Here is a 13,881-nt window from a genome sequence, read left to right as displayed (position 1 = left end):
TTGGGACGATTTTTTCAGGTCAGAGTCAAGTCATACCCTGTCTCTTCCGAGATGGATTTCAAATACCAAACATCGATGATATTGATGCAGGCGGCATGTTGCCTCCTAATTTTTCAGTGTCCCAGGGATGTTCGTGCCGAACAGCACGTGTTGTTACTCGGGATATTTGTCCAACCGATATGGACAACGGAAACGGGGAAAATTCGCTTCACGAGGTGCTCGCGGAAGTTTTCGGGGGAAGCCATTTTGAAATTGTCGAAAGTTGTGTCTTGGGGTTTTAATAGCTCTCCTATTGATTCGGGTGAGACACCAAGTGCATATTCATCCTCGCAAATGCAGAGACTTTTTTTTATAACTTTTCTTCACCACCAGGTTTACTGTTTATCCTTTCAAGCAAGGTGATAGGTTCTGCGCAGAACTATATAAGTAAAAGGAAGGAAATAATTGAAAAAAGAAAAAAAAAATTACTTGAATTTTTCGTCAAGAATACTGCTCTTGTATCAAGAATAAGGTCACTGGAATAAGGCCGAATCCTGCTTGATATGAGCGGCAGCGGCTTTTTTCTCAAAGTAGGTACCCATTTTGCAGCTTAAGCCAAGAGAAATCTCCTCCTAGCGGCAAATTCAAGAATATTAATTCTTACGTAATCATTTTTTTCCAGTACAAAAGCTCCGCAAATTCCACTAATCAAAGAGGCTTGTGAGATGCATATGCATTGCGCTGCTCTAAAAATGTTCCGAGAGTTTTCCATCAAAAATGTTTTTTACAAAGAACAAAACGGTAGGCATAGCCAATAGACAAGTTTATTGATCATGCGATCAACGAAGGTGACGTCATGACTCTGCATTGCGAAATTTTCGGCATTAAAAAATATTTCCACTGCACGTAATTTAGGCATTTTTCGGTGAAAGAGCGTATGAGACGTCCATTTCTGCTAAGATTGTGCAACGTAGTTCTCTATCCGACTGTTTTGCTGTTTATTTTTCGTTGAATCTGCTCAGAGTTTTTCCTGGCGATTTAAATGACATAAATCGACTGTGAATGAATTTCATTTGCCGCGAACGGTAAGAAAACTGCGCAATCGCAACAGCATGGCAAGCTCCATTCGCCCTTTTACCGAAAAAGTCCTCAAATTCTGCTGTTTCAAAAGATTCAACTGAATAAATAAATATTACATCGATTAATTCGTGGCCAAAACTGCAGAGAAGAAATCAGAGGAAGGGCATGAAGGTTGGAGAGTCTCGGACCCGCACAAGGGGCTTCGGTTGGGGTCTAAACTGGATTTCAAAATCCACGCGGGGTTTGGGAATATGCGTCCGGGTGGTATTACCAACGGCAGGTGGACGGTAGAGTCGTGGACTGCCCAGCGCATATTGCATCTGTCATCTAGTACCTCGCTCATTACAGATATGAGGCTGAACTAGTAAAACTAAGCGTTTGCTAGATGAATACGCGTCATTTCTCCAAAATTCTACAATGGTAGCTCTAAATGAGTTGTCTGATGGGAGGAACCTGATGAGGAGGCAACAGATGAGGAAGCGGTAAGGAGGCTAGGCAGGAGTGAACCGGGAAAACCAGAGTTTCCAATTATTTTTGGGAAGTAGAATTCTGATCGATCGCAGGCAATAAAAGTGACGGAGGGCAGGGCATGTCAGGGTGGGTAAAAAATCAGCATTGAGAACTCGTGATTCTGACACATGGCTTACTTTTTATTCGGATCCCAGATCACGGTCAATGTTTCAAAGTTGCATCTTCGTGCGTAAATATCACGTCAAAAATTCGTAAGATAATGGGTCGCCTGCAAGCCCAAGATCATAAAAAAAACTTTACCTGCAAAAAATATGATCTATTTGCATCCCTGAATACAGTAATTTGAGTCCTACGTATTTATTTAATGCGCATAATGCGAAATAATGGCTCAAATCTTGGGCCAACTCGGAATAATTTTCTCGATTTTTACCGATGATATGTGGCAATGCCGCGCCGCGATGGGAGTCTCTTTAGATAAATACATGTAATGAACAAAATAATAATAGATAAATGCATGTGCATATTCACTAGTCATGTGATCGTTACGTATGAAAAATCAAGGGTTTTGAACTTTGCTGAATGAGCTCGACGAAGAACAGCCTCCAAATACTGAAATAATCACAAATAGTTTTCTGTGATTTTAGGCAACAAAATATGGCAACACCGGCTTTTTCTTTGGAGGAGGGGGGGGGGGGCTTTTAATTCTATAAAGTTTTTTGGAGGGCTACGTACAATTTCCGCCAAGGAATCTATTTCTGGTAGTGGTTTAAGATGAGTAGCCCTTTTTTATGCCATTTTAATAATAATGATGAAAAACATGAAAATTCTAAAAAGTTCGTTTGAACACTGAGCGCAAGGGTTGCCATCGACGAAAGTTGGCCAGAGTGACTATATCTTACACCCTCAATGAACATACTTGAAGGAAAATTTGCTCCTCCGATGATATTTGATCGTTATGAAACAGCGGGCGCAGCGCGTCGAATGCCAAGGAACCCGAATTTTCCGCAAAAATTAGCCTTCAGACTCATGTTTAGGCCAGCATTAGACCCCTAAATAGGCCGAAAATGACAAAAGCATGACACATTCCGTAAAATTTAGACTCCCAAGAAGCAAAAAAATCGTAAAATTGAAGAATTTCAGGGTATGGGCCGAAAAACGGCCCTTATCGAAACCCCTAGCTCCTTTGGCAAATCCCCTTAATATCAATAGTCATTTACCGGCCTGCGCCTCTAACTGGCAACCATGTCGGTAGCCATTTTCGATTCGGAGGCTTAATTTTTTGTAGGAATAAACATTTGATCTCCTATTCGAACTCTTTGCCTCACAAAACTAAATTTTGAACGTATTGCTTATCATAGCTGCGCTAAATTGGTGTTTCAGCCGTAAAACCGGTGGCCATTTTGGGCGCCATATTTGATTTTAGGGTCTCTGGAGGGCCGCAGCGAAAAATGGACCTCATTTTCGGACTCTACGACCCCGAAAACCTAATAATTGATACCTCACTACGCACTTGGACCCGTATAGGCAAACTAGTACCCCTGAGTGGTATTTTTGGCCGCCATCTTGGATTTGGAGCCCTCCTTTGGGTCGGGGGTGTTTTTAAATGTGATATTCGGATTCCTCGTGTCATTTTACATAGGAATCGACATCTGACTCGACGCTATCCGCAAAATTTAAAACTTTCACCATGGCGGCGGCCATCTTGGACGCCATCTTGAATTCTGGGCGTCGGTTCAATTTTTGAACTTGACACCATCGAAATTCTGATTCTAGACATCCTAAAGAAGAGAATGACATATCACAACAATTTTACCCACGAAGCTGCACACGGGACCTCTTATTTGTACATGTGGTACTGGACTACGACGCGACGTTGGGATCTCTAGGGGTAGTCGTAAAAAAAAATAAAAAATGAAAAAAATTAAAATAAATAAATAAATCCCGAACGCAGCACAACTCTCGCCATAATAACAAATTTTAGACATGCGCCCTTCAGGGCTCCCGAGAGATCTCTAAACATTCATCTACATTTTTCTCTCTTACTTTTTTTTCTTCAAAATGATCATTGATTAGGACACATCTTATCATATTTTGACTTACCATTCATTTATTATATTCATTTCATACTCATTTATTCATCCCCCCCCCCTTTCTTTTCATTTTTTACTTAAATTTTGGAAATAATAAAGACCTCAGACGCGCGTTGATGACAGCGCTGAGATACAACTATTCGTGCTTGATAGACGTCAATGTTGAATTTGCAAAATTGAAGGCGCTGAGGTACAACTATTCGTGCTCGATGTATGTCCATGTTGCATCTGCAAAATGGAAGGCGCGATGGGGCGAACTCGCAGTGCTTCGCATCATGCTGCCAATGAGGTGTCACTCAGATTCGAGAGGAAAATTTAAAAAACGCGGCTCGAATACGTCTTTTTTATCTCCGGCTGTGTTGACACTCGGTTTTTTATTTGTTTCAGTTTGATGTCTGATTTTTGTTTACGGTGTATTAATTCCAAAACTTGTGAGGGCGTTTTTTTTCGCAAGGTGTTTGCTCTCGTGTACTTCTTTTAAACTATAAATGAAACCCTTTTCGAAAGGCTTCTTAAAATTGTATAATGGCTCAGAGGAGTTAGGGCTATTTAAGAAGATTCATTTTACCATGGGCGGAGTTGAAATTTGTGTTTTTCTTCCTTATAAGATTTTTAATTTTGTTGTTTCTTTTTGTGTTTCAGGTGAGTTGAACCCTTAGTTCTAGATCTAAGAATTTTCATTTACAACTCATTGGTATTTCCGGGGTAAGTTTCTTTTCCTCTCATCTGTGACGTCATTCAGTGGCGAGGCGTGAATGATCGATCATCGATATTTTCCCACTTGAAACTGTGCAAAAATTCTTTCCTTAAATCAGAGTAGGTATATTCTTTATAATGGGGGACATTCGCAGAGAGTTTCAAATTATCGTGTTGCTTAGTTCTTGTGAACAAATAAAACACGAGGGAAAATTAGGCACGGTGAAATGTAATCGGGCTGATTCTGGTTAAATATGTCCAAAAGTTCCGCGACATACATCTATATCAATTGCAGAAGTACGAAATCGCGTACCTCCATTGTGGTGATTTAAAATCTCTGCCCCTATTTCATTTTTTCGAAGAGAGACAAGTCAAACTTAAAACTTCAAATTTCTACGGAATATTCTGCTCGTAGGTAGGAAAAATCAAGGAAGTTTCCAAGAAATTTAGTCAAGTAAATTTTCAAAAAATAAATAAGTAAAGTATGATGGGAAGTCTGTAACGTCGCGAACAGGGGTACGCGGTTTTGCATTTTGGCCGTCGAAATGCATGAAACCATCAGGAAAACTCTTCAGGGCAGAGTTATCCTTTAAATCCAATCCTAGAATCCAATCAATCTCCGGATATGAATCTGTATTCTCTTAAAGTAACTATCGGGGGGGGGGGGGGGGGGGGGGGGGGGTCACTAAAAATATTGGCCTTAACAGGGGTGCCACGGTCAGGGAATCCCGGGTAAACCGGGAAATTCCAGGGAATTTTAAAAAGTCGGGGAGAACTTGGAAATATCAGGGAAAATGACGAAAGTGTCAGGGAAAAATTGTTGAGTCGCCCTTATTTGCTTTCCAGAATGGGTTTGACCATTCGGGCGACAGATTTTACGTGGAAACTATTTCAAATTACGTCTTTTAACTACTTCAAATCACGTCTTTTAAATCATCTGGCATGTCCGTAAGTGTCAGGGAATTTTACCAAAATGTCCTGCGTCAATCTTGGCTTGACGAAAGAATTTCGTGAAAAACACGACGAGGCGATTTTTCCGACAACCCAGTAAGTGTGGCTGAATACTTTTCCGCAGCGAACGGCAACCGTTGGTCTTGGAAAATTGCCTGAGCCTGCTGCATAGCCTCTCTTGGTGCGGCTGCAAGGTGGAGGGGGAGACGGGCGGGGGGGGGGGGGGGGGGGGGTTGACGAGATGTCCGAAACAGTTGCAACTTAACGCGAAGAAGGTACCCGAACCCTTGCTCTCTCGTTCTCACGTACCACATGCTCCCTCGCGTAAAAGCTGGTTCATCCTTCTGTGACGCTAAATTAGTCCTTGTGAGCAATTCGCCAATTAGTTACGTGCATTTCTGGACGCGAGAGTCCACTCTCCGAAAGAAAGAGAGCATACTTATATCACTTAAAGCATTTTCCCCGCTTATTTGCCCCCTCGGCCTCCGTTATTGCGGCTTAGCGCAGTCTCAGACTCCCCCACATTGAATGGGTTAGTTGCGCTAGTCGTGTATCGATGGTTTAAGACAGTAGATTAACGTAAATAAATAAGATCTGCCCAACCACGAAGTTTCTACGTTCAATACCAACGAGCAAATTGCTGTTAGGAAAACACGGCTGGCGCACGGTGGATAGAGTTAATTAGAGAGGTCGGACATGAAATTTTTAACTAAAACTGCAAATTTATACAGGGTGTTTCAGACCACCCGTACCAGGCCTTTTTCTCGGTTGGTTTAGGCCGCACGAAGTCGGAGACCGCGGGGTTGAATAGGGAATTGACCCCAAGGAATCCGAATTTCGTGGTCCCGAAACCCTCCCACCCCCCCTTGGGGGGTAAAGGGGGGGTCACGATGCTAAAAGGCACGGTTCCCGACCAAATTGCGGATAGATCGCATCAGAATTGAGAAGCACGGAAAATTTCACGTGGAATTGACCCCTAAAAATCCAAAATCGGACCATCCAAGGCCCAAAAATGATCCTTTAAAGAGGGGGACAGTACCCTCCTCCATACTTTCTCTTTGGTCTCAAAATTGACATAAATTCTCCAGAAAAAGACAGTTTCCGAGGTAATCGACCTTGAGAAATCCAAATTTCATGGTCCCGAAGCTCCTTTAGCCCCCCTTGGGGAGTAAACAGGGGGCCCAATTTTGAAAATCGGGGCTCCTTTCCGAATCGCAAATTGATTGCATCCAAATTGAGGAGCAGAACACATTTACATCTTAAGTGACTCCTAAGAGTTCTAATAGACCCCCTGTATGGCAGAAAGTAACTGCCTGAGGAGGGGGGCTTCGCACCCGCCAAAAATTTCACAAGACTCCTCTGTGGTCGCAAAATTGACGTCGATTCTGCAGAAAAAGACGGTCTCCCATGTAATCGACCCCGAGGAGCTCAGGGAACATGAAATTTAGAGTCCTCGGGGTCGATTACATGAGAAACCATCTTTTTCTGGAGAATCGACGTCAATTTTGCGACCAAAGAGGAATCCTGAGAAATTTTTGGCGGGGGCGAGGCCCCCCTCCTCAGGGGGTTACTTTCTGCCGTTCAGGGGGGTCAATTAGAACTCTTAGGAGTCACTTAAGATGTAAATGTGTTCTGCTCCTCAATTTGGATGCAATCAATTTGCGATTCGGAAAGGAGTCCCGATTTTTAAAATTGGGCCCCCCCCCGTTTACCTCCCAAGGGGAGCTGGAGGAGCTTCGGGACCATGAAATTTGGATTTCTCAAGGTCGATTACCTCGGAAACTGTCTTTTTCTGGAGAATTTACGTCAATTTTGAGACCAAAGAGAAAGTATGGAGGGGGGTACTGTCCCCCTCTTTAAAGGGTCATTTTTGGGCCTTGGATGGTCCGATTTTGGATTTTTAGGGGTCAATTCCACGTGAAATTTTCCGTGCTTCTCAATTCTGATGCGATCTATCCGCAATTTGGTCGGGAACCGTGACTTTTAGCATCGTGACCCCCCCTTTACCTCCCAAGGGGGGATGGGAGGGTTTCGGGACCACGAAATTCGGATTCCTTGGGGTCAATTCCCTATTCAACCCCGCGATCTCCGACTTCGTGCGACCTATACCAACCGAGAAAAAGGCCTGGTACGGGTGGTCTGAAACACCCTGTAGTTAAATGACGTTGCACTTAACCCCCCGGCTACCTGGTATAATGCAAAATCATGATCCCTCATCCTGCGTGCGTTACATGCATGAGAATGCAAGTAGCTTGCATTCTCCGCCATAAAAGTTATCATCTTTCCTTGAGAAATGCTCGGGCGCTGAGGTTTTTCAAGAAAAACTCGGAACACCCCGTAGATAGTGGCGAGAGGTCGTCATGGCTACCAAGGATTAACTCCCCCGGGTGCGGCTGCTGACTGCTGAGGGACGAACGGACGGGTGGGTGGTCATTCAAGCGGATTTGTTTCCGTGATGAGGGGATTGACGTCACTTTTTTGAAAGGAATCAAATCAGTCTCTCCGCGTTTTCTGCCGCGCCTGCTAAGGAAAAACGCTGTATGAACATTCGAGAGTTGACAAGTGTCCATTGATAAGAAATGTATTATTGACTACATTCATGCATATTTTTCCTCGCATTTCAGATATTTTAGATTAAATTTCCCACAAAATGGTCTGAAAATTTTGGAAAACAATATTCACAATTTTCTAAATTCGGTTTTAATCGGAGGAATTTTGGCAACGTTTAAAAGCTCACACGGCGCTCTTCCTAAGCACGGCAGTTTTGGAGACGGACTCATGCGACCTTCGGTTTTTTCGGTGTCAATATAGGTTTGTACGGAAAGTTTCCGCTTCATTTGACGACGTCTTTTTCCGAGGAAAAGCAACCGTGCCTATTCTCTATTAAAGGACGTCTCTCAGATATTTTAGAATAAATTGCCTACAAAATTGTCTGAAAATGGAAAATAATGTTTAAAATTTTCCTAGCAAATTCGGTTTTAATCGGAGGAATCTTGGCAACGTCTGAAAACTCATACGGCATTCTTCCTCAGCACGGCAGCTTTGGAGACAGTTTGGTGGCTTTCGGTTTTTTCGGTGTCGATATAGGTTTGTTCAGAAAGTCTCCGCGTCATTTTGACGACGTCTTTTTCCGAGGAAAAATAACCGTGCCTATATTCTCTATCTAAGGACGTCATTTGGAAGTATTGTAAGGAGACTTTTTCCCCGAGATGCTAAAAATTCTATTTTCGTTTCGGGATAGTTCGGTGAATGGCACACGGAGAAAAAAACATCGTCCGAAGTTATTAAGGTTATATGGATCTCTGAAGTTTTCGGATGCGTGATCCGAAAACTTGAGGTCCAGCTGCCGAAGTTCGGGTCAGACATCTGAAGTACTCGGTATGTACTGGAGTACTTCAGATGTCTGACCAGAACCCTTCGTTATACACCTAAGTACTTCAGATGTCTGACCCAAACTTCGGCAGCTGGACCTTAAGTTTTCGGATCGCGCATCCGAAAACTTCAGAGATCCATATTATCTCAACTTCAGGTCCCTCGCACGAAGTTTTTTTCTCCGTGCAGTGGATTGTTGGGAAGGGAATGGAAATCATTAATATCTCAATATTTTCAAAAAACTGCAGTTATGCGCCTTATCCTCCTCCGAGCAACTCATTTCATATCAGATGGCGAAAATTCACCTATCACCCTTTCACGCAAGGTCTACGGTGAGGGCAAATTGAAAAGCCATTTGAAGCCGTTTAATATCACCCTCGCGTCATTGGAGTAGCGAATCCGAGTCGCCCGCGAAAGCTTCATTAACTTCCGCGAGATTTTGCCGAGATTCCCCGGGTGGGGGGAGGAGGGGGTGCTTCGAAATCGGGCAGCAGCGGCGCACACTGAACCGAATCCGTGTGAAGATTCGGACAAAATCTGGAAACTCTGAAAGCTTAAATTTCCGAAAATATGAGGCGAAAAAGTTTAAAAGCGAATTTTATTTAAAGTCCCAAACCTCTTTGGGAAGTCCTGTCCCGGTTTCTCTCATCAATCACCAACACCGGTGGACACCAATTTTACCAGATTCGACCAATCAGATCCGTTGGTTTTCGATAGGTCGAACCTTTTTTAGAACCACCTCGCGAGGTGGTACCAAAAGTACGCACCAACGTTGCAATTCGTTAATCACCGAATCGGAAGTTCCGAACTCAAATATAGTGGCGGCTCGGAAGTTCGGGCACAAAAGTAGTACCGAACCTCGAAATAAAATTCGCTTTAAGAGTGGTTCTATTGATTTTTTCGTGAAATTTCCCCTCAGAAACACCCCTTGAAATTGATTCGTGACGAAATAAACATCAAAATTTGAAATTTTGGCCAAAAATGTCACGTTCAACCTCTTGTATTGGCTCGTTCCACCGTGCGGCGCTAATCCACCTTGATCGCGTCCCCGCGGCCCCGCTCCACAAGTTTCATCCCTCATCCCCACGAGCACAAGCGCGAGCGCCGTCAGGGGTTGTTTCCGGTCTTTGCGCTTTTGCCGCGCCTTTTGTTCTGCCCCGATATTAACTCGGCGACGTTGAAACAAGACGCGGCACTCCGTCTTCGTTCCGACGTTAATGCCCCCTCCCCCTCTTCCCTCCCCCCGCCCCCTCCCCGAAGCATCGTGCCGTCTTTCCGCAGCCTCCGTGGGCTCACTGTCAGCCGTCACGTTCCGCCGTCGCGGTGACGTCAGAGACGACGGATGGTGAGACGCAACGCGCCGACCACCCGTTGGAGTCGAGAGGAAAAACATGACTTATTCGGCACGATCCGGCAACGGTGAGGCTTGTTCATCATCGGGTCTGGAACTTTATGAGGCTTGGAGAACGGGTTGGGTGATACACACGGAGGGATGTGCGTTATAGCTCATATATGCACAAATATGTAGGATATGCAACTAAAATTATAGGAATAGAAATTATCTATGAAGTTCTACAATATTACAAACTGATTGCAGTATAGGCACGAGTTTTATAGACCAGGCTGTCGATAACCGGAAAAAGTCATGATTTTTAAAGGCGGTCCGGAATTTTTCGTCATTTTGTCACAATTTGAGCGAGAAATTCAAATTTTTAACTTTTTTCGCATTGCTTCAACTGGAGGTACTGAAAAAGTACTGAACTTTTTTGTTGAGGAGGTACTGAATTTCCTGGGAATGCACTGAAAAAGTACTATAAAAGTACTTATTTTTGGCCAGCTTGTTTTAGTAGACACCCTGATAGACAGTGAGTTGGAAGTTTTTAGCCAACGTGCGTTAAAAATCAGAATAAAGCTGAGAATCTCAATACAGAAGGAAAAAGCTCATATGAGCACATTTTCCCTAAAAGCTCATATGAGCAGATTTTCCCTAAAAAAGATATGCTGTTTGGTGCAGCACTAGTTGCACTATTTGCACTATCGCACTATTTGCACTATCGCACTATTTGCACAATCGCACTATTATGCATTTTTTTTTTTCATTTTAATACCCCACTGATCGCTGCACGCTTTTCCAATATCTGCGGCATAGAGCTGCTCGCTTGCGTTTTGCTGAAAAAGCGTGCTCACGCAATTTTTCCACATTCAACTCAGGACACTCTGTATACCTCCGGATTTCGGAGGTTGTCATGCCAGTAACCATGGCAATTGCGCGTCGCGTCCCGGGATCAGCGAATCAATGATCTTGGCTCCGAAACTCGAACAAAGCCACTTGCGGTAACTAGATAAACTCCACTACTTCACACTTACCCTCGCAGGGGCACTACAGTGTGCGCCCCGCATTTCCGCATTAATCTGTGCGCCTTGTCTCGAAATGTCCGCTTCAACGCAAAACCGCATGCTCTCAAGAGTTCGCAAACAATCGAAATTCGACTTATCGCGTAATCGCACAGCTTAAGCTTCGTCGCGTGATTTCGCATTATTGCCTCCGATTTTCCCCCAATTTTCTCCCCCCCTCTCACCTCTCCCAAGCTACCTCTCCTAGTGTCGCACGGGGGGTAGTTAGTGAAAACGGCTTTTGCAGAGTTGACAATTTTCCGAAGTAATAAGGTTAATAATGAAGTAAGATATTTTGTTTCTCCGAATTTTATCGCTCCAAAACTAGTAAATTTCAATGTAAATAATTTAAAAATACATTTGTACAATATTCTATTATTATTTACGACTATCCCTCAAAGAATTTCAATCCATCTTTGAATAGTTGAAATGATTAACTTGGGAAATAAAGGGGAACGCTCTAATACGTAGGTGTCCAGCGCAGCATTCAGCAGTTAGCTAAGTTTTATAGTACCTAATTTTTTTTTCTTCCTCTTGTTTTTTCTTTTTTGTTGAGAGACTATCATGACCCAGAATGTGATGAAGGAAATCAAGTGATTAAAATGTTAAAGTACAAGCACTCAAGTATTTTTTCCTGAAAAAATTTAACTAGGATTACATCACATCTCAAAGCAGGCAAGTTTTTACGACCCACGTGTAAATTGAGCGGCAGTGGGAGAATTTGGATAAAATGTTGTGTTTTCATAGGGTTCCAGTGTTTTTGTCTTTTAAAAAAATGCCGCATGGATAAATACAACGATACATTGTTAGAGGTAAATATGTTCTTGTTTTGTGAACATGAGTGCTCTTTTTTAGCGACACTCCCATCCTATTTCATGAGCAGCAATTTTACTTGTCACCTCGTATATCACCTTGTAATTGTTTTAATGGACACAAGGGGACAATTGCGCGAAAGAACAAGCGCGGGAAAGCACTTCTTCGACGGCAATTTTATAGCTCGACTGCATGGGATGTTATTCAGAGAAGTTACGGCTCCTTAGTACGTCTTGTACTTTTCCAGTCATAATGATTCAGAGCAAATCATTGTTCATTGAGCACCATCATCATTGTTCCTTTTTCACAAAGGTAAAAAAAAAATAACAAAAAACAAAGAAATCCCGTTATGCCGGAAAATTTTGCCTTTAAGTGTAGAATCGCTGCATTTCTTTCATGAAGCAGGAAAGGAATCTCTAAAAACGTTGTTCTTGAGATCTATGATGACGCCCTTTTCTTGAAGTATGATGGTGGTGGAACAAGAAATTGGAGATCGTTTCTGTTGTCGAACCATTCTTCATAGAAACGAAGTCTACACAATCGCGATGTTGCTCAGATTGTGTCATTCGGTGCATCATTTTGACGTTCCTCAGACGTTTTAGGAATAGCTTATCAAGTCATGTTTCCGCAAGAATTTTTTTACGTTATTTGAATACAACCCCCCCCCCCCCCCCAAAAAAAAAAAAAATTAAACATTTAAACATTTTCAATGTAATACTTTTTTCTGCAAGAAAAAATCCACAGGTCGAACTCACCGTAAAAGTCGATCCGTCCATCACCATCGACGTCCACCTCTCTGATCATTTCTTCAACTGCAAGAAAATAAAAATACTTTTTTAATTTCACTTACGGAAAAAATTGAACCTATTCAAATAATTTTTGCATTCGAATAATACGATCCTGCGAACATATGTTCGCATTCTTTAGGTGCCCTCTGTAGTCATTATCGTGCTGTTTGCCGTGCATATATCTTTTCTTAGCATTCATCTAAAATATCTGGATACACCGAACGAAAAGCACTATGCAAATTAGGGGAAAATTATTTCAAATCACAACTTAACGTTCCGTTACATATCCCTATGCACATACACTTGAAATGCTATACGACCATTCCAAAGACCTGCTTTACCCTCTTCCAGCACCCAAGTCGTCATTTCAGCGGTCGCCAGCTGTAGCTTATGCTGTGCTGGGATACGGAGGTGTATGCCGTCTGAACGTACACATGTTGAACACATGTTATCTCCATAAAATAAAAATGTTGTTAAATATACCCGCGAGAATATACGTATGATGGAGTCAGGCGAAATGCATCTTGAAGTGCAAACTCGAATACTCGTTTTGCTCAGCGAAAAAAGCTGATCTGGGGCATAAATCGATTAGTGAGAAAAATAAGATTGGGATATTGGATCGCGTGAAGCAGAAAGGAACCATGTCACATTAGTCATTGCCAAACTTTATCTGAAAATTTTTTTTCTGCAAGGAAACGGCTGTGCAGATTTTTTTTAAAATTTCAGGTAATTCTCTGTATACCACAGAGGAAATTCCCCGTAATTTTCAAAGTAAGGTACACCGTCGTTCTCGTAAAAACTTAAATATTCTGATAAAATTCGTTTAAAAATGAGCTGAAACAGGGAAAAATGACGCCCTCGAGAGAGTTCAGAGAAAAATTTTCAGCGGGCTGATTATTGAAATTAATAGACAAAGCTATAGACAAAGAAGAAATAGGGGATATAAAGCAATTCTATCGGTTGAAGTAAGTGATTCCTATGGACTGAGGTAAAAAAAGATTGACTATCGATAGGGTCTCTGCGATGGGTTGCGGTTTCACCGGAAAATAAGCCGCTTGGATCTAGTCCAGACTCTTATAAAAACATTGACATAAGAAGAAATACTCTTGATTCAATCGGACTTGTTGCTTGAATGAAAAGGAAATCTGCCTAAATCAAGAGGCTCGGCTCTTCGATTGAAGGAAAAATCGCATTGAATCAAAAGTATGTTTTCTTGTCAATGTTATTTATTAAGAGTCTGGACTCAA

The 13,881-nt window shown here is 42.5% G+C and overlaps 1 protein-coding gene and 1 long non-coding RNA gene across 2 annotated transcripts in view; one reads left to right on the top strand and one right to left on the bottom strand.

Moving 5' to 3' along the window:
- LOC109043570 (uncharacterized) overlaps positions 1 to 13,881 on the top strand; it is a 151,086-nt gene that overhangs the window by 48,946 nt on the left and 88,259 nt on the right. The gene's annotated exons all lie outside the window — the stretch shown is intronic.
- The window catches only part of LOC109043569 (uncharacterized), a 49,078-nt gene that overhangs the window by 7,682 nt on the left and 27,515 nt on the right, over positions 1 to 13,881 (bottom strand). Inside the window, exon 6 of the mRNA XM_019060808.2 lies at positions 12,602 to 12,658. Coding sequence (XP_018916353.2) covers positions 12,602 to 12,658 — 57 coding nt within the window. The remainder of the gene's footprint in view (positions 1 to 12,601; positions 12,659 to 13,881) is intronic.

This window comes from Bemisia tabaci, chromosome 2, assembly GCF_918797505.1.
Source record: "Bemisia tabaci chromosome 2, PGI_BMITA_v3".
NCBI lineage: Eukaryota > Metazoa > Arthropoda > Insecta > Hemiptera > Aleyrodidae > Bemisia > Bemisia tabaci.
The sequence above is the reverse complement of the archived record's forward strand: the minus strand, read 5'-3'. Positions and strand labels throughout refer to the sequence as shown.